Source organism: Trichosurus vulpecula, chromosome 9 (assembly GCF_011100635.1).
Source record: "Trichosurus vulpecula isolate mTriVul1 chromosome 9, mTriVul1.pri, whole genome shotgun sequence".
Taxonomy (NCBI): domain Eukaryota; kingdom Metazoa; phylum Chordata; class Mammalia; order Diprotodontia; family Phalangeridae; genus Trichosurus; species Trichosurus vulpecula.
The window spans coordinates 85936934-85959737 of NC_050581.1; the positions used below are offsets into that span (position 1 = coordinate 85936934).

The window sequence follows — 22804 nt, forward strand, 5'->3', positions numbered from 1 at the left end:
AAAACACTTGCCCTTCTCTAATCATGAAGAGAATCTTCTATTTTCTATGATCTTTCCAGTATTGCTGGCAGTGGCTCAGCAATCCCACCTGCCAGCTCTTTGACAATGTAGAGGGATGGGGCTCCTCTGGGCCAGGCAACTTGAATTTCACAAGAGAAGTTAGGTAACTCTTACTGCCTCCTTACTTATCTCAGGTATCAATTCCCTATTAGTCATTTTTATTCTTTCAGTTCCCTGGGTAAAAGTCATTCTCCTTTGTAGAGAAAAAGCATTGGTCCAGAAATCAGGAGTCCATATCCTAATTCTGTTACTCACTATGTGATCTTGGGAGATAACAGTATTTGTGCAAGTTGTAATAATTAATAATAATAACAATAGTTAACATGGGCAGCTAGATGGTACAATGGATAGAGTGCTGGACTTGGAGTCTGGAAGACTCATCTTCCTGCATTCACATCTGGCCTCAGACACTTACTGGCTGTGTGACCCTGGGCAAGTCACTTAGCCCTGTTCGAGTCAAATTTTCATCTGTAAAATGAGCTGGAGAAGGAAATGGCAAACCACTCTAGTATCTTTGCCAAGAAAACCCCAAATGGGGTCATTAAGAGTCAGACACGATTGAAGCCACTGAACAACAACAGCATTCACACATCTCTTTAAAGTCAGCAAAGAGCTTTATATTAATTATCTCATTTGTTCCTCAAAACAACCCTGTGAATGAAGTATTACCAGTATCTCCATTTTATGGATGAGGAAACTGAGGCTGGCAGAGATTGTGACTTGCCTGGGACCACACAGCTAGTCAATATGTGAGGCCAAATTCAAACTTGAGACTCCAAATCTGATGCTTTATCCATCTTATCACTTTAAAAATGTAAAGCATTATACAAATGTGGGATGGTATCAACCCAATTTAGCCTCAGTAAGAGTTTAAAGCAATATTTTCTCAGGTAAAAATGTTCTTCACCAAAACCAGACTTCAGTGAATTTTTTTTAATTATAATCAGGAACCCTAATGGAGATTATTTCTGTGGTTACAGTGCATTCCAAGAAACTATATCCTGTCCCAACACTCCAATGCAAAGATACAAACCATCAGAAAACAATCCTATAATTTTTGCTGCATTTATAAAACTTAAAAGCTAGTCAGACAGTGGCTGTTCTCATTTACACTCAGGTTCTGAGGAAAAGGCTTCAAATCATAGGGTAATTCCCGAACTTGAAAGTGGGACTGGATGCTGAGGCCTTGCCTGGCTCTGGCTAGAACTGAGCTCTCTTGCCAGGAGTATTTGGGTGAGCTGCTTGGCTTATCTGTTGGGCGCTTCTCCCTAACTATATGCTATATGTATGGTAATAGACAATGAACTGCTAGGGGTAAGTACTTTTCTTTCTCATTAGCTGTTCCTAGGGTCCTTTTTTAAACATTATAGATCTCTTTCCCCACATCTTAAGTGCCTGTCAATGTTTATAGAGGATCTCTTTCCAAACCAGATCAGAGTTAGATTAGTCCTAGGCAGGTCTACCTTGTCTCTCCAGCCACCTTCTGATCCCAATGTCCCCATGGACAATGCAACATAGACTTTACAGCCGGAGGAGATGTTAGAGACCTTATCCAGCCTCTCATTTCACAGAACAGGTAAAGGAGGCTTAGACAGGCCAAATGATTTGCTCAAATCTACACCAAAAACAAGCAGCAGAAGTATTTCTGATTCCAAATTCGGTAATCTTTCCCTTACACTGCTCTGCCTCAATTCAAATGTGATTTTAGGAAAGAGATTTTATAAATCATTAAGTAATCAAGCTTTAAGGTTGACTTTCAAGTCCTTAGGGCCTTCCCTGAAATCAAACTATTGCAGGTATATGAGTAAATTTAGTCCTCTATGAGAGTATGACATCTGACTAAGGGGTGAGATTCATCTTCTCATTTTGGAGTTAGAGTTCCTACTTTTTTGCATATTCATTCATTGATTTATCAAATATTTTAAAGCTCCTATTCTATTTTAGATGCTACGGGAAATACAAAGTGTAGAAAATACATAGACCCTGTCCTCATGGAATTTATAGTAAGAGAATATGGTCCATATCCAGATAAATATAATACACAATGTTCCATAAGGCAATTATAAAACAAAAGACTGAATAAGGCTTGACTAGAGGATTGGGGAAGACTCCCCAGAGGAGACAGAATTTGAGTTGGATGAGTAGGAATTAAACAAATGAGGGGATGGAGGGAGGGGTGAGCATTCTAGGGATGGGAAATATCATGAACAAACATAATGAGGTGAGAGAATGCTGCTGGACAGTCCTTTTTTGAAGGGTGCTAGAAGATAGTGAAGGGAAGTGGGAAAGGGGAAGAGTGGGTAAGTTCAGCTAGATCCTGTGGATCTGGAAAGCCGGGTAAATGGATGGAGCACCCTTACTCCACCTTCTTTTCTTCTATGACTAAAGGAGCAGAAGAAGCAGAAGGAGTGGCTATGCTTCAGGAGAATGGAAAAGACAGAGAAGAAAATTACGTAAGGCATGGCAGATTGGGCTTTTCCTAAAGCACAAGTCTAACAATGTCATTTCTCTGATCAAGAAGATTCAGTGGCTCCCTATTACCTCATGGATTAAAAAAAGGAACCTCTGAGCTTGGCATTTAAAACCTTTTATAATCTGGCTCCAGATAATTTCCCCAGGTTGATCACAAATTAATTTTCCTTATGCACTTTGTGTTCCAGCCAAACTGATTTACTTGCTTTTCACCATTTCCTGCCTATGTGCATTTGCATAGGCTTTCTCCATGTCAGAAATGCTTTGCTCCCTTCTGGGCTCAACTAGAGTTGAATGACTTGTTCCAAGAAGCCTTTCCTGATTTCCAATTATCAGAGGCCCCTCCCCACTCCTTACTTTGCATTTATTTTAAATACACTTTGTATTTACATCTGTGTGCGTGTCACATAAGCTCCTTGAGTACAAGAACAGGTCTGCATTTTCCTCGCCTCCCCAGCTGCTAGCATGTAATAATAGCTTAATGATTTAATAATGTCTTGTTGAATTGAATTCAGGGTCCCAGAAGGAGATACAAAGGGAGGGAAAGTAGGTCATGGTGGCTGGAAGAGTTTCTATACACCTGGCCTGTCCTTGATTATGCTGCCTCTCCTAGAGATGAAACATTAACAAAGAGGCAGTCTGATAAAACCCAGCTGATGAGCAATTACTTCAAGAAACAATCAAAAAGCAGGATTCCAGGTTGCTGCCAGTGATAGAATTGTGAATGAAAAACAGTTTTAGGTGCCATCTGGCTCCCCAAATGATTTAACTGAGACCCTTTGGGAAGACATTTAGGCTATGATGGGAAAGTTTAGGGGGCATTCACTCAACCTGCATTGGACAGACTTGTAGCTCTGGGTGGGAGCAGCCAAGTTTAGGCTCCCAGACTATACTCTTTTGGGTCGTGTTTATAAAATGGTTATGGGTGGCCTAGGTTTAGAGAAGCTTTTGGGAATAGTCTGGAGAGTAGTTGTTCTGATATATTTTGATCATATATATTCCTTTTTTACTTTTTAGTGCTGGAGTTGGAGGGTCTGGGGTCAAATTCTGGTTCTGTTTCTATGTCACTTTGCACAAGTAACTTGACCTCTCTAGTCCTCTTTCTCATTTGTAAAATGAGGTGACTGGACTAGTTGCCCTAGGAGTTCCTTCCGGCTTCCAATATATGATCCCTTGATCCTAGTATATCATAGTAGATAGGGAACTGGCCTTGAAGACATGAAGACCTAGGTTCAAATGCCACCTGGCATGTACTGGCTATGTGACCTCGGCAGGTGTTTGAACCTCCCAGTATGATCTAGACAACTCTCTAAGACAATAATTTGTGGAGAAACTGCCAACTTTCACTGGCAGAGGGAATTTCCTCATCTGAGATTTTCCTATGCCAATAAAATCACATATCCAGCCTATTGCAAAACAAAATTAGGGGGAGATCGCCGTAGACAGATGGGAGAAGAACAAACCAAGAAGTGGGTAGGGGAAAGTGATGTTTCTGTCAAACCACACATCTAGAAACGGATTGTGGGGCTGGTGTAGGTAGCTGGTGGTTCCTGTTTACTTTCGAGGTCACAGTCAAAGGGACTACATGGATTTGGTAGTTCTCTACTTGGGTAAGAATAAGCAGAAGAGAGATAGGCAGAAGGAAGGAGCTGGAAGCTCAGCCTCAGGCTCACCTCGTGATGTGTCTGGAAATGCAAGGTCATGAGTTTAGTTGGAGGGTAGTCATGACCAAGGCAAGGCTGGTTGCTAATGTTTGGTGGCAAAAACAAACCTAACAATATTACATACACGATTCAGAATTCTATCGACTCCTTCCTTTCAGTTTAGACAGGCAGGCCTGGTCTTTCAAAGGTACAGTTGGCCTGTTAATTGTCCCTTTTTAGGGAAAGTAGTATGAGCAGAAGCTGATGATGATGATTGGGAAAATATTAAGATGTGGATTCTAACCTGGCCTCTTCTAGTTCAAGGCCAGCATTAGAAAATCCTGGTTTTGTATTATCATGGACCCTTTTGGTAGTCTGAGTGAAATCTAGGGATCCCTTCCTTCTCAGAATGATATTCTCAAATGCATAAAATAAAACATAAGATGACAAAGGAAATAAGGTATAGTGAAATATAGTTATCAATTTTTTAAAAATTCATAGATCCTCAGGTTATTAAGAATATCCGATGGGTATTTTTTTTATTTCCTTCATTATTTGGGACTTAAGATCATTCCTTCTGCAAATTTTGATTAACTAAAAGTCTGTTATTAATATTAACTAGTAAATTAATATTAACTTCACCTGACCAAAACCTAGCACATGAAATGTGAAAATTTACTTAGAGCCTTCTTTAAATAAGAAGTCACAGGAAGAATCTCAGCTGTCCCTGATTACCTTGGTGACATGTTAGTTTTCCTCCTCAATCAGCCTATTTGTGACTCCTGTAAAAGTAATTTAATCTGTATCTGACTTAGTTTACATATAAAGTTTGAAGAGGTTTATCTCCTTAGGAGATAGATGAAATTATTGCTGTTTAACTAAGTTCAACTTTTATGACATTGAAGGAAGTATGGGATCATGCATCCATCTTATCTTTAACCTTTATGGTCAAAAAGGAATGTACAAGACTGCAATATGGAAAAGAATTATTTCTCCATCACTCTTATGTAATTTGGCCTATAAGAGGGTTTGTGAGACTCCTAACAGGAGTCCAGGTTTTCTCTGAGGCCTAAACATATGCTTGAGTATAAATAATAAAACCGAATTTTTACCTCTGTAATTTCTGTGTTGTGGTAAATACATATTTGGCAGAAGTTACCCACCACATGAATCAGAGAAGAGATATTTCTCTGATAACAAACCCTTGGCTAGATTTCTCCAAGACCTAGCTGTGTGATCTTGGGAAAATTATCGAAACCTATTAAAGCCTCAGTTTTCTCGATAACAAACATAGTAGCTGACATTTATATAAAATGAAGACAGGAATTCTTAACCTAGTGTCTGGCAAACTTTTTTCTGACTGTATTAAAAATTTTATTATTTTCAACAAAAAACTCAAGACAATGATTTTAAATAATAAAACATGGTAAAGTCTGTTCTAGACATTTGTTGGTATCTTTAAAGATAGCTTATTAAATTAAATTTGGACTCCAATTCTGTTGTGATGCTTTCTACAACACATATTAATTCTTTCCATATTAATATTAAATAAGATTTAAAAAAAAAATGACTGGGCCTTGCAGGTGATAGGTGCTTCTTAAATTTAGGTGGAATTGAATTGACCATAATGTGTAGCTTATTAAATTAAATTTGGACTCCAATTCTGTTGTTATGCTTTCTACAACACATATTAATTCTTTCCATATTAATATTAAATAAGATTTTAAAAAAAAACGACTGGGCCTTGCAGGTGATAGGGGCTTCTTAAATTTAGGTGGAATTGAATTGACCATAATGTCTTATTCAAGGGAAAAATAATTTTCAAGTGCTTTTCAATCATTTACTTTTCAAGTATGTGATTTTTTACCGAGAATCTGAAAGAGCACAATACAAATACTTCCCACAGTTTAAGTGCCCTCATGTCAAACTTTTCAGTAAATAAATAAAGGAATTCTTGAAAAAAAAACCCAAACCCAGTCCACTTTATGTTCATTGCAGTGAGACCAAAAAAAAAACCTCTCTCATATATTCATATAAATACAAGACTCTCCCAGCTTTTTTTTAAGTTTTTTTTTTTTGTTTTTGCAAGACCTAGTTACCTAATACAACTTATATTTTCTCTGCAACAGCTACAACAGGTAGTCATAAAGCATGAAAAAGTTTCTCCACTAGTCCCTCTCTGTGAACTGTTGTACAATGATATTAGACACTCCATATAGGCATAAAATTACTATCTAGCCCTTTGCTAACCAGTGGGACAAAGCTGATTTCATCCCATAAATTTACCAGACTATTCTACTGCCAAATCTGAAACTTTCTCTACTGAAGGATACTATCACAGTGTTTGCCGCAGAGCAATTATGTGTTCCTTTCTTTTTTTTTAAAGGTCCTGGAACCAATGCTCTTGATTCTCCATTTGTACAAAACAAGGTACCAGTTGGACTTGAAGACATGTATTTTTTTTCTTTTTCACAGATGCAAATGCCATGCAAAATAAAGAACAGATACCAAAATGCACAAATACTAAAACTACTGAATATGGATTTTTAAAGCGTTTATATAAACATAATGTATAATACTTCTCTCTCTTTTTTTTCTTTTTATTTTATTAAATAGTTACAAAACTGTGGCTATCTGCAGTGCCTCCAAAGCATAATCTTTAGCGTCCTGTCTGCCACCTCATAGTAGGGTCCCACCATACCGACTATATTTTGTCATGGATTCTCGGAAGAACCAAGCTACTGCATAACCAAGTTTTGAAAAACATAGAGCCCCACCCTGGACACCCCTAAGTTGAATATAGTCAAATATAAACCAGGCCAGGCAACGACACATGAAAAATACCAGGATATCCCATCGGAATACCTGGTGAGCAGCCCAACCAATAATTAAACTGGCACCAAAACATTCAGAAATTGGTTCACAAATTATTGTTACAGGCAGCATATTGATTCCTAACTTGGTCCACCTGATCATTCTGGATTGAAACTGATAAACTGAACAGGACCCAGAATTTTCCGTTGCAACTTGAGTGGCCATTGCAAATCTCCCACTTTGTTCAGTTATTGCTTTAGCCCTAAAACAATCTTCAGCAGTGAACTTAGGCAAAAGCTATAAGCCCTCCAGCTTCATCTAATACATCCTTCCTCATCAAACACAACATTCCTGCCACACATTTGAACCCAGTAACATTAGCTGAGATGTAGGACCGTGGATTCGAAGTTCCAAAATCCACCCGTTCTAATGCAGCAGCAAAACCCGGTGTGTCTGCAACATAGGGTAGACCATGAACCAAGCCCACTTCTTCCGTCATTTGATTAACCAGGTCGATAAGTGGGTCAGGAATCACTTTGATTTCACTATCCCAAATCCATATAAGGTCATGTTTCCCAACTTCTTATTCTGGCATTAAATTACTAATTTTAGGACTAGTTTCAACCTTCTTGCCACCTATAAACAGTTTAGCGCCCACATTTGGGTATTTGCCAAGCTTTTTACAGGTACACCGATGGCTGGATAATCGCGATCTTGTGCACAAAGGAATACTTCATATTTGGGATAATCCAATTCAAAGAATGTTTCTAAATTGTTGATTAAGTTAGGATCCACAACTTTCAATGGTTTCAGAAGTGTAATGCCAGGGAGTTTGCTGCCTTCTTGTTGAGATGTAAACGTGTGTAGACAATGCACATGAAATGAATGAGTCATGGCACCACAAGGACTGTCAGCCCCTAAACGGCCATTCCCTCCTGGGCCAGGTCCAACAGTGCCTTCACCCTGACCGCCCTGGCCGACGATTCCCCTTCGCCCTCCCTCGTCACCGCCGCTGCAACCACAGCCTCAGACCCGGGTTCGGGAGCGCGGAGAGGGGCCTGGGAGGAGCTGGGAACCCGAACAGAAGGGAGAGGGGCGGGGATGATGGAGCCGGAACGGCAGCAGCTGAGCTCCCAGGCCCTTCAGGTTCCCACCCCGCCCCCGGCTCGAGGCTGCGTTCCGACTCCCTCCTCTTGCTCCTCCCCCTGTTATCTGCCGCTCGGGTATTGGGCACTTAACCAAAGCGGCTGCTAGAGCAGCAGAAAACGCCGTGCGACCCCCAAACTTTGTTTTTTCTAATATTTTGATAACTGCATTTCAGAATAATTGGCCTCCTTTTGTAACCCTATGCATTTTGTTTTAGGCATTTGAGAGCAATACTCTGAGGAGTCTATACGCTTCACCAGACTGCCAAACGGGTCATGACGCAAGAAAGGTTATGAGCTCCTGCTTTAAATTTTGTAAATTATTTTATGTACATTATCTTAGTTGGTCATACTTTGTAATGCTTGCCCTGTCTTACAGGGTTATTGTGAGAATCACATTAACGTTCGTAAAAGTTTCTGGTAAACTACAAATTGCTACGCAAATCAAAGGTATTATTAAATATCCATAGTAGTCAGGTACCCGGTTATGTTATGGTTAAATACCTAATTAATGTCATCAAAGAGCATTGTCTACTTGTGAATCCTGAATGCAGAGTCAAGAGGTGTAGGTTCAAACTCTAACTCCACCTCCAATTTATCCTGTATGCATCTTGTTTGCACCTAGTTTTCATGTTTTCTCCCTTGTTAAACTGAGTTCTTTGAGAGCAAGGAAAGTCTTCTGCTTTTCTTTGTATCTCCAGTGTCTGGTACGTGGTACAGCTTAATAAATATTTGTGACTGACTATGCACTTTGGAGAAGTCCCTTAAAACTTCTCCAGATCCTACTTTCTTCATCTGTAAAATGTCGGGGTGGAGTACAGTAGATAACCTCTAAATTCCTTCCCAGTTCTAACAATCTCTTATTCTAGCGTGGAGATGATTGTTAGTTGCAGTAGGAACCTGTGCTTTAATGAGAATGAATAGTCATTGTGTACACTATGCAAAGATATGTTAAAAACATTCAGTGAAACTGCTTTTGTTCTCAAGGACTAGGTCTCACACATTTGAGAAATCCAAGTGTGTTATCTCTTGGTAACAAACTGTGAGGGGCAGGGCAGGCCTAAGTTCAAATAAATGATAACAGCTAACAATTGAAGAGTAAACATGAAAGTTGTGGAAGGGTTTTGTTGATAGTTGTTTTTTGTTTATGGACCTTGGTTGGTCAGAAGTTACATTTTTCTTACTTAAGCTGTTTGAGCTCTTTGGAAGACTGATACATAGAGCCTATAAATATCACTTTTGAAGTTGATTTGAGTTCAAATTTGGGCTTTGCTATTTACTAATAAGTGACAGGAAGCAAATCATTTAAACTCCGTTTCAAGTGGGGCAGGTACTCTCTTAGATCTCTTCCAGCTCTCAATCTATGATTTCTAATTTGCCCAAAAGAAACAGAGGCAGACTTGGGAAGAGACATATCGCCCCAGTTAGCAACAAATAAAGGGTTTATCATCCTACTTCTTATGGGAGGATAATCCTGTGGATAGCATTAGCTAGCTGCATGTGTAGTTATGGCTGATCTATGACCAGGGGTGTGCTGGAACCAGCTCTAATTGGCTTTTGTTATTAATTTTCCAAAATAAGCATTTGTTGTTGTTCTGTTATTCATCCTTCATTTTCAAAGAAAACTAACAACATCGATGGGTGATGTTTTGACTAGTGCATGAAATTGGATTTAAGTGAGGCAGAATTGCACAAGGTCATCAGCCTCCCTCTATCTTCCAGAGTCATCAAATTCTAGTGGCAAGACAAAAGTTAGGACAACTGATGATGGCCCAGAATGCAGTGGATAACTTGGCATCTTCGATGTCTGACTAAGCTCTAAGCACTCCACAGAGTCTGCTTCAGCCACCTTCATGGCCGTTGGAACAAATTCTTCTCGTTCACCCATTCAACCAGGGTAAGTCTTGACATGCTTGGGGTAGACATTGCCTTAACTCACTGAAAGGTCTGAGGTCTATCAGTTACCCTCAACCTGGTTTAGCCCATCTGCTGAGACAGTTTTACTGGGTTGTAACAGAGCATTTACTTTCCCTGAAAATGAAAATTGCTGTACATTAAGGCTTGATTTATTGTTTTATGGATTGTCTTAACTTAGTATTGATAATGCGGATTAAACCTAAAAGTGTGTGTACATTCTCCATGCCTACCCCAAACTGGTTGTTAAACATTTACAAACACAACCCTGAATTGTTCTATAAATATTTCTTGAGCTCAGCAGGAGTGCAGTAGAAGGCTCAGGGAATAAATCATCACCAGGCTGGAGGGGCATAAAAGACCTATTATAGTGGAGAGAAAGATGGAGGATGGTGGGCAGCACTTAAACCTTATTCTCATCAGAACTGGCTCAAAGAAGAAACAATAAACACTCAATTGAGTATAGAAATTTGTGTTACCCTATAGGGAAGTAGGAGAGGAGAGTGATAAGTGGAGGGGGGAACTGATAGAAGGGAAGGCAGATTGGGGGAGTCATTTGTCAAAAGCAAAACACTGGTGAGGAGGAACAGGATGAAAGGAGAGAGAGAGGATAAACAGAGGAAAAATAGGATGAAGGGAAGTGCACAGTTAGTAATCATACCTGTGAATGGGATGAACTCACCCATAAAATGGAAGTGGATAGCAGAGTGGATTAAAAACCAGAATCCAACAATATGTTGTTTATAAGAAACAATTTGAAGCAGAGAGACGCTCATAAAGGTACAGGACTGGAGCAGAATCTATTATGCTTCAGCTGAAGTAAAAAAAAAAAAAAGCAAGGGTAGCAATCATGATCTCAGACAAAGAAAAAGCCAAAAAAGATCTAATTAAAAGAGATAAACAAGGAAACTACATTTTGCCAAAAGGTACCATGGACAGTGAAGTAATATCAGTACTAAACGGTATAGCATCCAGATTTTTAAAGAAGTTAAATGAGTTACAGAAGGAAATAGTAAAACTATACCAGTGTGTGTGGGGACCTTAACTTTCCCCTCTCAGAACCAGGTAAATCAAATTAAAAAAAAAAAACCTTAAGGAGATGAATAGAATTTTAGAAAAGCTAGATATGACAGACCTCTGGAGAAAACTGAATGTGAATAGAAAGGAGTATGCCTTTTTCTCAGCAGTACATGGCACCTACACAAAAATTGGCCATGTATCAGGGCATAAAAACCTCACGATCAAATTTAGAAGAACAGAAATATTAAATGTATCCTTTTCAGATCATAATGCAATTAAATTAAATAAAGGGCCATGGAAAGATGGAATAAAGTTAATTGGAAACTAAATAATGTAATCCTAAAGAATGAGTAGGTCAAAGAACAAGCCATAGAAACAATAATTTCATTAAAGAGAATGAGATAACATACTAAAATTTATGGGATGGAGCCAAAGAAGTACTTAGGGGAAATTTATATCTTCAGATGCTTACATCAATAAAATAGAGAAAGAGAAGATTAATGGATTGGGCATGCAACTAAAAAAGAATAGAAAAAAATTTTAATCTTCAATTAAACACCAAATTGTAAATCCTGAAAATCAAAAGAGAGATTAATTTGAAAGTAAGAAAACAATTGAACTAATAAATAAAACTAGGAGCGAAAAAACCACTAAAATAGATAAACCATTGGTTAATTTTATTTAAAAAAAAAGAGGAAAACTAAATTAATAGTATCAAAAAATGAAAAGGGTGAATTCATCACTAATGAAGAGGAAATTAAAGCAATTATTAAGAGTTTTTTGCCCAATTAGATGCCCATAAATCTGACAATCTAAGTGAAATGAATGAATACGTACAAAAATATAAATTGCCCAGATTAACAAAAGAGGAAATAGAATATTTAAATAACCCCATCTTACAAAGAGAAATCGAGCAAGTCATCAATGAACTCCCTAAGAAAAAATCCTCAGGGCCAGAGGGATTCACAAGTGAGTTCTGGGAAACATTTAAAGAACAATTAATTCCAATACTATATAAATTATTTGGAAAAAAAAAGGTGAAGAAAGAGTTCCACCAAATTCCTTTTATGATACAAATATTTTGCTGATACTTAAACCAGGAAGAACAAAAAAAAGAAAGAAAACTATAAACCAATTTCCCTAATGAACATTTATGCAAAATTTTTAAATCAAATTAATATTAGCAAGGAGATTACAGCAATATATCGTGAGGATCATACACTATGACCAAATAGGATTTATACAGGAATGCAGGGCTAGTTCAATATTCAATATCAGCATTATTGACTATATCAATAACAAAACCAACAGCAATCATATGATTATCTCAGTAGATGCAGAAAAGGTTTTTGACAAAATGCAATACCCATTCCTATTAAAAACACTAGAAAGCCTAGGAATAACTGAACCTTTCCTTAAAATGATAAGTTATATCTTTCTAAAACCACCAACAAGCATTATCTGTAATGGGGATAAGCCCTCCCAGTAAGATCAGGGGTGGATGGTTACTAGGGGGTGGAGCCAAGATGGCAGCTGGAAAGCAGGAACTTGCATGAGCTCCCACCAGGACCCTCCAAACACCTATAAAAATGGCTCTGAACAAATTCAAGAACGGCAGAACCCACAAAATAGCAGAGGGAAGCAGGGCTCCAGCCCAGGACAGCCTGGATGGTCACTGGGTAAGGTATATTGCACGGAACTGGGAGCAGAGCAGAGCCCAGTGTGAGCCACACCCGGACCAACAAGACCAGGAGCCGGGCAGAACAGGTCCTAGAGCCCTGGATCAGTAAGCTGCGGCAGTTACCAGACCTCTCAACCCACAAATACCAAAGACAACAGAGAAGGTTAGTGGGAAAAGCTGCTGGGGCAGAGTGAAAGGAGTTCACAGTTTGGCCACCACCCCAGGGGGCAGCAGAGGTGGTGCAGCTACAGAACTATAGCTGCAGTTGCTTCTGGCCCCAGGCCCACCTGGAGGGAGGAATTAAGTGGTGGATCTGAGCAGGAGTGCAGAGCCAGCTTAGATCTGAGTCAGGTCCAGGTTAGGGGTTCTTGGGGGAGGAGGAATGCTGGTATGGCAGAGCTTGCTGTGTAGAAATAACTCTGAAAACAAAAGCACAGCCGCTCAAGCTTGGAACAAAGTACTCTTTACTTTACAAGCAGTCATACCCCCATGAAAAACTTGAGGGTCAAGTACCTGTCTGGGAACATGGCCAGGCAGTGAAAATGGACTCAGATTCAGACTCAGACTTTGAAATCTTTCTTTGGTGACAAAGAAGACCAAAATATACAGCCAGAAGGAGTGAACAAAGCCAAAGAGCCTACATCAAAAGCCTCCAAGAAAAACATGAATTGGTCTCAGGCCTGGAAGAGCTCAAAAAGGATTTGGAAAGGCAAGTTAGAGAAGTAGAGGAAAAATTGGGAAGAGAAATGGGAGTGGTGTGAGAAAACCATGAAAAACAAGTCAATGACTTGCTAAAGGAGACCTAAAAAAATACTGAAGAAAATAACACCTTAAAAAATAGACTAACTCAAATGGCAAAAGAGCTCCAAAAGCCAATGAGGAGAAGAATGCCTTGAAAGGCAGAATTAGCCAAATGGAAAAGGAGGTCCAAAAGACCACTGAAGAAAATACTACCTTAAAAATGAGATTGGAGCAAGTGGAAGCTAGTGACTTGATGAGAAATCAAGATATTATAAAACAGAAACAAAGGAATGAAAAAATGGAAGACAATGTGAAATATCTCATTAGAAAAACCACTGACCTGGAAAATAGATCCAGGAGAGATAATTTAAAAATTATTGGACTACCTGAAAGCCATAATCAAAAACAGAGCCTAGATATCATCTTTCAAGAAATTATCAAGGAGAATTGCCCTGATATTCTAGAGCCAGAGGGTAAAATAGAAATTGAAAGAATCCACCAATCACCTCCTGAAAAAGATCCCCAAAAGAAAACTCCTGGGAATATTGTTGCCAAATTCCAGAGCTCCCAGATTGAGGAGAAAATACTGCAAGCAGTCAGAAAGAAACAATTTGAGTATTGTGGAAACATAGTCAGAATAATACAAGATCTAGCAGCTTCTACATTAAGGGATCGAAGGGCTTGGAATACGATATTCCAGAGGTCAATGGAGCTAGGATTAAAACCAAGAATCACCTACCCAGCAAAACTGAGTATCATGCTTCAAGGTACATTATGGATTTTCAATAAAATAGAGGACTTTCAAACTTTCTCAGTGAAAAGACCAGAGCTGAATAGAAAATTTGACTTTCAAACACAAGAATCAAGAGAAGCATGAAAAGGTAAACAAGAAAGAGAAATCATAAGGGACTTACTGAAGTTGCATTGTTTTGTTTACATTCCTACATGGAAAGATGATGTGTATAATTCATGAGACCTCAGTATTAGGGTAGGTGAAGGGAATATACATACATACATATGTGTGTGTGTGTGTGTGTGTGTGTGTGTGTGTGTGTATAGAGAGAGGGAGGGGGAAGGGGGGGACAGGGTGAGTTGAATATGAAGGGATGATATCTAAAAAAATGAAATCAAATTAAGGGATGAGAGAGGAATATATTGAGAGAGGGAGAAAGGGAGAGATAGAATGGGGTAAATTATCTCACATAAAAGTGGCAAGAAAAAGCAGTTCGTTGGAAGGGAAGAGGGGGCAGGTGAGGGGGAATGAGTGAATCTTGCTCTCATCAGATTTGACTTGAGGAGGGAATAACATACATACTCAATTGGGTATCTTACCCCACAGGAAAGAAGGAGGAAGGAGATAAAAAGGGGGGACAATAGAAGGGAGGGCAGATAGGGGGAGGAAGTAATCTAAAACAAACATTTTTGAAAAGGGACAGGGTCAAGGGCGAAAGTTGAATAAAGGGGGATAGGATAGGAAGGAGCAAAATATGGTTAGTCTTTCGCAGCATGAGTATTGTGGAAGGGTTTTGCATAATGTTGCACATGTGGCCTATGTTGAATTGCTTGCCTTCTTAGGGTGGGGAGGGAAGAGGAAGGAGAATTTGAAACTCGAAATTTTAAAAACAGATGTTCAAAAAAAAAAGTTTTTGCATGCAACTAGGAAATAAGATACACAGGCAATGGGGCATAGAAATTTGTCTTGGCCTACAAGAAAGTAAGGGAAAAGGGGATGGAGGGGAGTGGGGTGACAAAAGGGAGGGTTGACTGGGGAATGGGGCAAACTGAATATACGCCATCTTGAAGTGGGGGGGAGGGTAGAAATGGGGAGAAAATTTGTAATTCAAACTGTTGTAAAAAGCCGAAAACTAAAAATATTAAATAAATTAAAATTAAAAAAGATCAGGGGTGAAGCAAGGTTGCTCATTATCACCATTTTTTTCAGTATTGTATTAGAAATGTTAGCTATAGGGGCGGAGCCAAGATGGCAGCTGGTAAACAGGGACTAGAGTGAGCTCCATTACCGAGTCCCTCCAAAAACCTATAAAAAATGGCTCTGAACCAATCCTAGAATGGCAGAACCCACAGAACAGCAGAGGGAAGCAGGGCTTCAGCCCAGGACAGCCTGGATGGTCTCTGGGTGAGGTCTATTCCACACGGAGCTGGGAGCTGGGAGCTGGGAGCTGGGAACGGAGTGGAGCAGAGCCCAGCCTGAGCAGCGTGGACCATCCAGACCAGAAGCCGGGTGGAGGGGCCCCTAGCGCCCTGAATATGTGAGCTGCGGCAGTTACCAGACCCCTCGACCCACAAACACCAAAGACTACGGAGAAGGTTAGTGGGAAAAGCTGCGGGAGTGGAAGGAGTTCACAGTTCGGCTTCCAGCCCCGGGGGCAGCAGAGGTGGGGCAGCTACAGCTGTTGTTACTTCTGGCTCCAGGCCCACCTGGTGGGAGGAATTAAGTGGCGGATCACAGCAGGGGTGCACAGCCTGCCGAAGATCTAAGCCCAGTTCGGGTTGGGGGTTCTTGGGGAAGGAGCAGTGCGGGTCTGACAGAGCTGGCACCTCCCCCCCAAACGTGGAACATAGAACTCGTTAGTCTACAAGCAGTCATACCCCACTGAAAAACTCAAGGGTCAAGTTAGTTGGTTGGCAATATGGCCAGGCAGCGAAAACGCGCCCAGATTCAGTCTCAGACTTTGGATTCTTTCTTTGGTGACAAAGAAGACCAAAACATACAGCCTAAAGAAGACAACAAAGTCATAGAGCCTACAACAAAAGCCTCCAAGAAAAACATGAACTGGCCCCAGGCCATAGAAGAACTCAAAAAGGATTTGGAAAAGCAAGTTAGAGAAGTAGAGGAAAAATTGGGAAGAGAAATGAGAAGGATGCGAGAAAACCATGAAAAACAAGTCAATGACTTGCTAAAGGAGACCCCAAAAAATACTGAAAAATACACTGAAGAAAACAACACCTTAAAAAACAGACTAACTCAAATGGCAAAAGAGCTCCAAAAAGCCAATGAGGAGAAGAATGCCTTGAAAGGCAGAATTAGCCAAATGGAAAAGGAGGTCCAAAAGACCACTGAAGAAAATACTACTTTAAAAATTAGATTGGAGCAAGTGGAAGCTAGTGACTTTATGAGAAATCAGGATATTATAAAACAGAACCAAAGGAATGAAAAAATGGAAGACAATGTGAAATATCTCCTTGGAAAAACCACTGACCTGGAAAATAGATCGAGGAGAGATAATTTAAAAATTATTGGACTACCTGAAAGCCATGATCAAAAAAAGAGCCTAGATACCATCTTTCAAGAAATTATCAAGGAGAACTGCCCTGATATTCTAGAGCCACAGGGCAAAACAGAAATTGAAAGAATCCACAGATCGCCTCCTCAAATAGATCCCAAAAAGAAATCTCCTAGGAATATTGTTGCCAAATTCCAGAGCTCCCAGATCAAGGAGAAAATACTGTAAGCAGTTAGAAAGAATCAATTTGAGTATTGTGGAAACCCAATCAGAATAACCCAAGATCTGGCAGCTTCTACATTAAGAGATCGAAGGGCTTGGAATGCGATATTCCGAAGGTCAATGGAGCTAGGATTAAAACCTAGAATCACCTACCCAGCAAAACTGAGTATCATGTTCCAAGGCAAAATATGGGCTTTCAATAAAATAGAGGACTTTCAAGCTTTCTCAGTGAAAGGACCGGAACTGAATAGAAAATTTGACTTTCAAACACAAGAATCAAGAGAAGCATGAAAAGGTAATCAAGAAACGGAAATTGCAAGGGACTTACTAAAGTTGAACTGTTTTGTTTACATTCCTACATGGAAAGATGATGTGTGTGATTCATGAGACCTCGGTATTGGGGTAGTTGAAGGGAATATGCATATATATATATGTATATGTTTATGTATATATATAAGTGAATGTGTATGTATGTATATATCTATGTGTATATGTATGTATGTGTATGTATGTGTATATATATGTCTTGTTTTATAGATATGTATGTATATATATGTATGTATATATGTAAAAGAGAGAGAGCAGACACAGGGTGAGTTGAAAATGAAGGGAAGATATCTAAAAGAAATAAAATGAAATTAAGGGATGAGAGAGCAACATACGGAGAGAAGGAGATGGGGAGAGATAGAATGGGGTGGATTATTTCACGTAAAGGTGGCAAGAGGAAGAAGTTCTCTGGGAGGAGGGGAGAGGGCAGGTGAGGGAGGAATGAGTGAACCTTGCTCTCATCAGATTTGGCCTGAGGGGGAATACCATACATACTCAGTTGGGTATCTTACCCCACAGGAAAGAAGAGGGAGGAAGATAAAAAAAAAATCAAAGGGGGGGAGATGATGGAGGGGAGGGCAGATGGGGGTGGAGGTAATCAAAACAAACACTTTGGAAAGGAGACAGGGTCAAGGGAGAAAATTCAATAAAGCGGGATGGGTTGAAAAGGAGCAAAATGTAGTTAGCCTTTCACAACATGAGTATTGTGGAAGGGTTATACATAATGATACATGTGTGGCCTAGGTTGAATTGCTCGACCTCTTAGGGAGGGTGGGTGGGAAGGGAAGAGGGGAGAGAATTTGGAACTCAAAGTTTTAAAATCAGATGTTCAAAAAAAAAAGTTTTTGGCATGCAACTAAAAAATAAGATACACAGGCAATGGGGCGTAGAAATTTATCTTGCCCTACAAGAAAGGAAGGGAAAAGGGGATGAGAGGGGAGGGGGGGTGATAGAGGGGAGGACTGACTGGGGAACAGGGCAACCAGAATATAAGCCATCTTGGAGTCGGGGGGAGGGTAGAAATGGGGAGAAAATTTGTAATTCAAACTGTTGTGAAAATCAATGCTGAAAACCAAATATGTTAAATAAATAAATTCAAAAAAAAGAAAAAGAATAGAAATGTTAGCTATAGTAATAAAAGAATAAAGAGAAATTGAAAGAATTAGAATAGGCAATGAGAAAACAAAACTATCATTCTTTGCAGATGATATAATGGTATACATACAGAACCCTAGAGAATGAACTAAAAAACTATTTGAAATAATTAACAACTTTATTAAAGTTGCTGGATATAAAATAAACCCATATAAATCATCAGCATTTTCAAATATTTCCAATAAAGTTTAGCAGCAAGTGATACAAATAGAAATTCCAATTAAAATAGCTGAAGATGACATAAAATATTTTAGAGTCTATCTGCCAAGAAAACTCAGGAACTCTATGAACACAACTACAAAACACTTTTCACACAAATGAAGTTAGATCTAGACAACTGGAAAAATATCAATTGCTCATGGATAGGCCAAACCAATAAAATAAAATGAAAATTCTATGTAAATTAATTTAGTCATCCAGTGTTATGCCAATTAAACTACCAAAAGTCATCCTATAGAGGTAGAAAAAATAATAACAAAATTTACCTGGAAGAACAAAAGGTCAAGAATGTCAAGGGAATTAATGAAAAAAATGAGGAAAGATGGTCTAGTCATATCAGATCTCAAACTATATTATAGAGTGGTAATCATCAAAACAGTCTGGTTACTGGCTAATAAAAGAGTGGTAGATCATGGAATAGATAGAAACACAATACGCAATAGTAAATGACCATCATAATCTAGTGTTTGATAAACCCAAAGATCCAAGCTTTGGGGACAAGAACTCACTATTTGACAAAAACTGCTGAGAAAACTGGAAAATAATTTGGCAGAAACTAGGTATAGACCAACATCTCATACCATATAGCAAGATAAGGTCAAAATGAGTACATGATTTAAACATAAAAGGTGATAACATAAGCAAATTAGGACCTGTCAGACCTATGGATAAGGGAAAAATTTAGGACAAAACAAGAGATACAGAGCATTATGAGATGTAAAATGGATGATTTTTATCATATTAAATTTAAAAGATTTTTGCACAAACAAAACCAATGCAGCCAAGATTAGAAGGAAAGCAGAAAGCTAGGAAACAATTTTTGCAGCATGTCTCTGATAAAGACCTTATGTCTCAAATATATAGAGAACTGAGTAAAATTTATAAGAATACAAGTCATTCCCCAATTGATAAATGGTCAAAGTTGGACACTTTAGACTAGTTTGACTGGGTATAGAGGTTTTGCTAGGGAATGAGATCAGATCAGGGATGAAAAGTAGGAAAGCGCTAGATTATGGAAGGCATTGAATGATAAGCAGAGGAGTATAAACTTTACTTAGGAAAAAACTTATTCTGGTTTGTAGGAAGAATGGATTGGGACGGGATAGGGAAATAGTGGAGGGGGAAATGCAGCCCTGTGCCCACTGGTAAATTTTGATGGTTATTTTTTAGATGCTATGTCCTAATTGGGAAACAGGGTAATTAAATGCTTTATAATCACCATTTACAGAATATCTTTGGTTTCTGTTGCTATTCCCTTCAAAAGATTGTAAGAATTGAAGGCATCCTCTTCAGAAGATCCTGAAGACTGGAACAGGCAGGTATTAAGCCACCCTTTTATTCTTGATTCCAACACTGACTTAGAATATAGTCTTGGGCAAGTTATTTCATCTACTTGTAATTTGGGTTTATTTGCCTTATAAAATATAAAGTCTGTAATTATTTTTCCCTCCTACCTCATTCCTAGGCGTCTGGGGGTAACTTAAGGAAATAATACTGGCACAAAATATGCCTAATGCCCCAGATGCTAGGCCTTGTGGGGTATGTATGCTGCAAATAGCATTTCTTCCCTGTGTGTGCTTTTAAATTTATTACAGGTGTCTCCTTGATAATGAATATGAACTGCTGGGATGGCATTAAAAGGGAGGTACAAGATATTATGTGAGTCCATTTCTCATTAAATTCAAACAAAACAAATGACTCTGCATATGGTATGCTGCCTTTGAGGCCTTTTGTGTAAAAGAATGTAGTTCTCCAAGGACATTCATGCAGGCCCAAACTGTAGGTCCACATGTAACTACATTCCATTTTTCACTGGAGTGTGGCAGACCTTGAACTTGGAAAAACAAAATCTTTTGAAGTCTCTCCAACCATTAAAAATAGACTCCTACCTTTTCATGAGTCTTTAATTTTTCCAAATAAGAGGAATTTGATTCTGTCTTAAACCTTGTACTAGTCAGGAGGGCATTAGGGGAGGGAGGCTTTTTTCTAGATGTTTTCCCTACTCTAACCCCTAGCCATGTAAAAGAATATGTCCCAGATCTCCGGATTCTGTGATATTGCTAAGGTTTCAATAGTCAGTACTTCAAGGATGCAAGATTTCATCACTGTAGTCATTCCCTCCACCATTTCTGATTGTGGCCCTTTTCATACCATAGGAAATGATATGCTTGAGTCCTTGCAGCCAGGGTATTCATCACTTCATGCCTAACCATCTGATGCTGAGCCTGGCCACACTTGATGAGGCTGACCCTTCCCTGCCTGAATTTGAAATCTTTCCAGTGTGGTAAACTTATTAATTTGTACTCCAATGGGCATAGCCTTTGAAAACCCAGGGGCACCAAACTGCAGAGAACAGCTTTCAGGGATGAAACACTAAGTCAAGTTACCATTTTTTTCCTTGCTTTTTGTAGCACCACCAGTCAATTAGATCTGGATCTTAATAGCCTTGAGACTTAAGCTCTCACCTTTAATTCAAAGGGTTCAATTCATGAGTGAGTTGGTGAAGTTCCTTCAAAATGACAGTGCAGACTGCATTTGGTGGGCAGGTTCAGACTTCAAAGGGTAAACATAATTAAGTAGATGTGCTCTAGCTACAGAACAGGTTCAATTAAAGGAATACATTTAAGCACTTCCTATTTGCCAAACACGTGTTATTCATTGGAGATACTGATGCAAAAATGAAGACAGTACCTGCCCTCAAGAACTTGGGTTTTAATGGAAAAGATGACAAATATAGGGGAGTTGTAGCTGGGGAAAGGGGTTTTGGTTTGGAAAGTTATAGGAGTGTTGAGCTGATCAGAGGCAAAGGGGAGCAAATTGACATGCCCTTCCCAATAAGAGTTCATATTCTGAGTTCTAATCCTGTCTTAGAGACAAACTGTATGAGCCTAGGTGTCACTTGAACCTCTCCCAGCCCCAATTTCCTCAGCTGTAAAATGGGCATCGTGGTAACATCTACCTCACTGGGGCTGCTGTAAGGATGAAATGAGATACTGTATGTAAAGCATTTTGTAGACTTTAAAACACTGTATCAATACTAGCTATTCTTGTTGTTGTTATTTGGTTACAGTGGCAATATTGATGTTGCTACGATTCCAGAACAGGAAAGGGGAGAGGGTCATGGGTTAGCAGGAAGACATCTGGGGATAAAGTGAGGCATGGCTAGGAACTACTTAGAGATAGTAGGCCATATGAAGAATTCACTAATTAGGGCATTCAACAAACCCTAATTATTGGTTATTATTAGTATCTTACTCTCATCTTTGTTCAGTGGATTTCAGATAAAAATGATCCCGGGACAAATTACTATCTTGCTACCATTTAGGACATTTGAGTACTTAAGTACAAGATAAAATGTGGTCAAGATGCAAGGAAAAATCTACTTAGATGGGAGGTTCTTAAACTTGTGGCTCATGAACTTATTTTTTTTTTTATTCCATAAATTAACCCATTTATTGTTGGACTATGGGCTACAGGTATTTGATAAGAAGATTTTACTGGTCTTTCAATTCCTTCAGTCTTCTGATGGCAGATTTGACTGTGACTGCAGAGGTGGTATTGTAGGTCCATGCACCACCAGCTACAGTTTTCATACAGGATCCACAATGCCAGATACCCACGGCCCGTCTCTTCATTTTGGTCTTGCCACAGAAGGAGCAGGTATACTTGGCATGCTGGCTAATTTCAATTTTCTTCACCATTTTTCTGAGGGATGCACCATAACGTGTTCCATATTTACCAACAATTCCAACCTTCTTGGTGCGTTTAGCCATGTTACCAGTCGTGGGGCTGGAGCTCGGAGAGCAACTTATTTTTTTAATAGATTTTTTTTATTTCAATGTAATTGGTTTGCTTTTCAATGCTATACATTTAAAAAATCATTCTTAAGAAGGGGGTTATGAACTTCACCAGAATGCCAAAGGGATCCATGACATGCAAAAAGCCTTCAGAAGAAGGCTTACAATAGTTCTTATGAGAGCTCAGATTTGATAGGCATGAGTTGAGCTGGTCTGGCAAAGGATTCTACACTGATAGAGAGATAGAAGAGGTGGAGAAATTGAAGAAATGACACCCCTGACCTAGACAAAGCACTAGGGGAAAAAAATCTGAGGGATGATCGGTCCTGGGCAAATCACTTGACGGCTC

At 39.2% G+C, this 22804-nt stretch overlaps 1 protein-coding gene and 1 pseudogene across 1 annotated transcript; both read right to left on the reverse strand.

Annotated features, from left to right (window-relative positions):
- Positions 1 to 6783: 6783 nt before the first annotated feature.
- Positions 6784 to 8412, reverse strand: LOC118832177 (annotated as a pseudogene).
- Positions 8413 to 22086: 13674 nt separating this feature from the next.
- Positions 22087 to 22436, reverse strand: LOC118831488 (60S ribosomal protein L37a). Its single transcript, XM_036738858.1, has one exon. The coding sequence runs from the start codon at positions 22429 to 22431 to the stop codon at positions 22153 to 22155; it is 279 nt and encodes a 92-aa protein (XP_036594753.1). The 5' UTR covers positions 22432 to 22436; the 3' UTR covers positions 22087 to 22152.
- Positions 22437 to 22804: the final 368 nt, after the last annotated feature.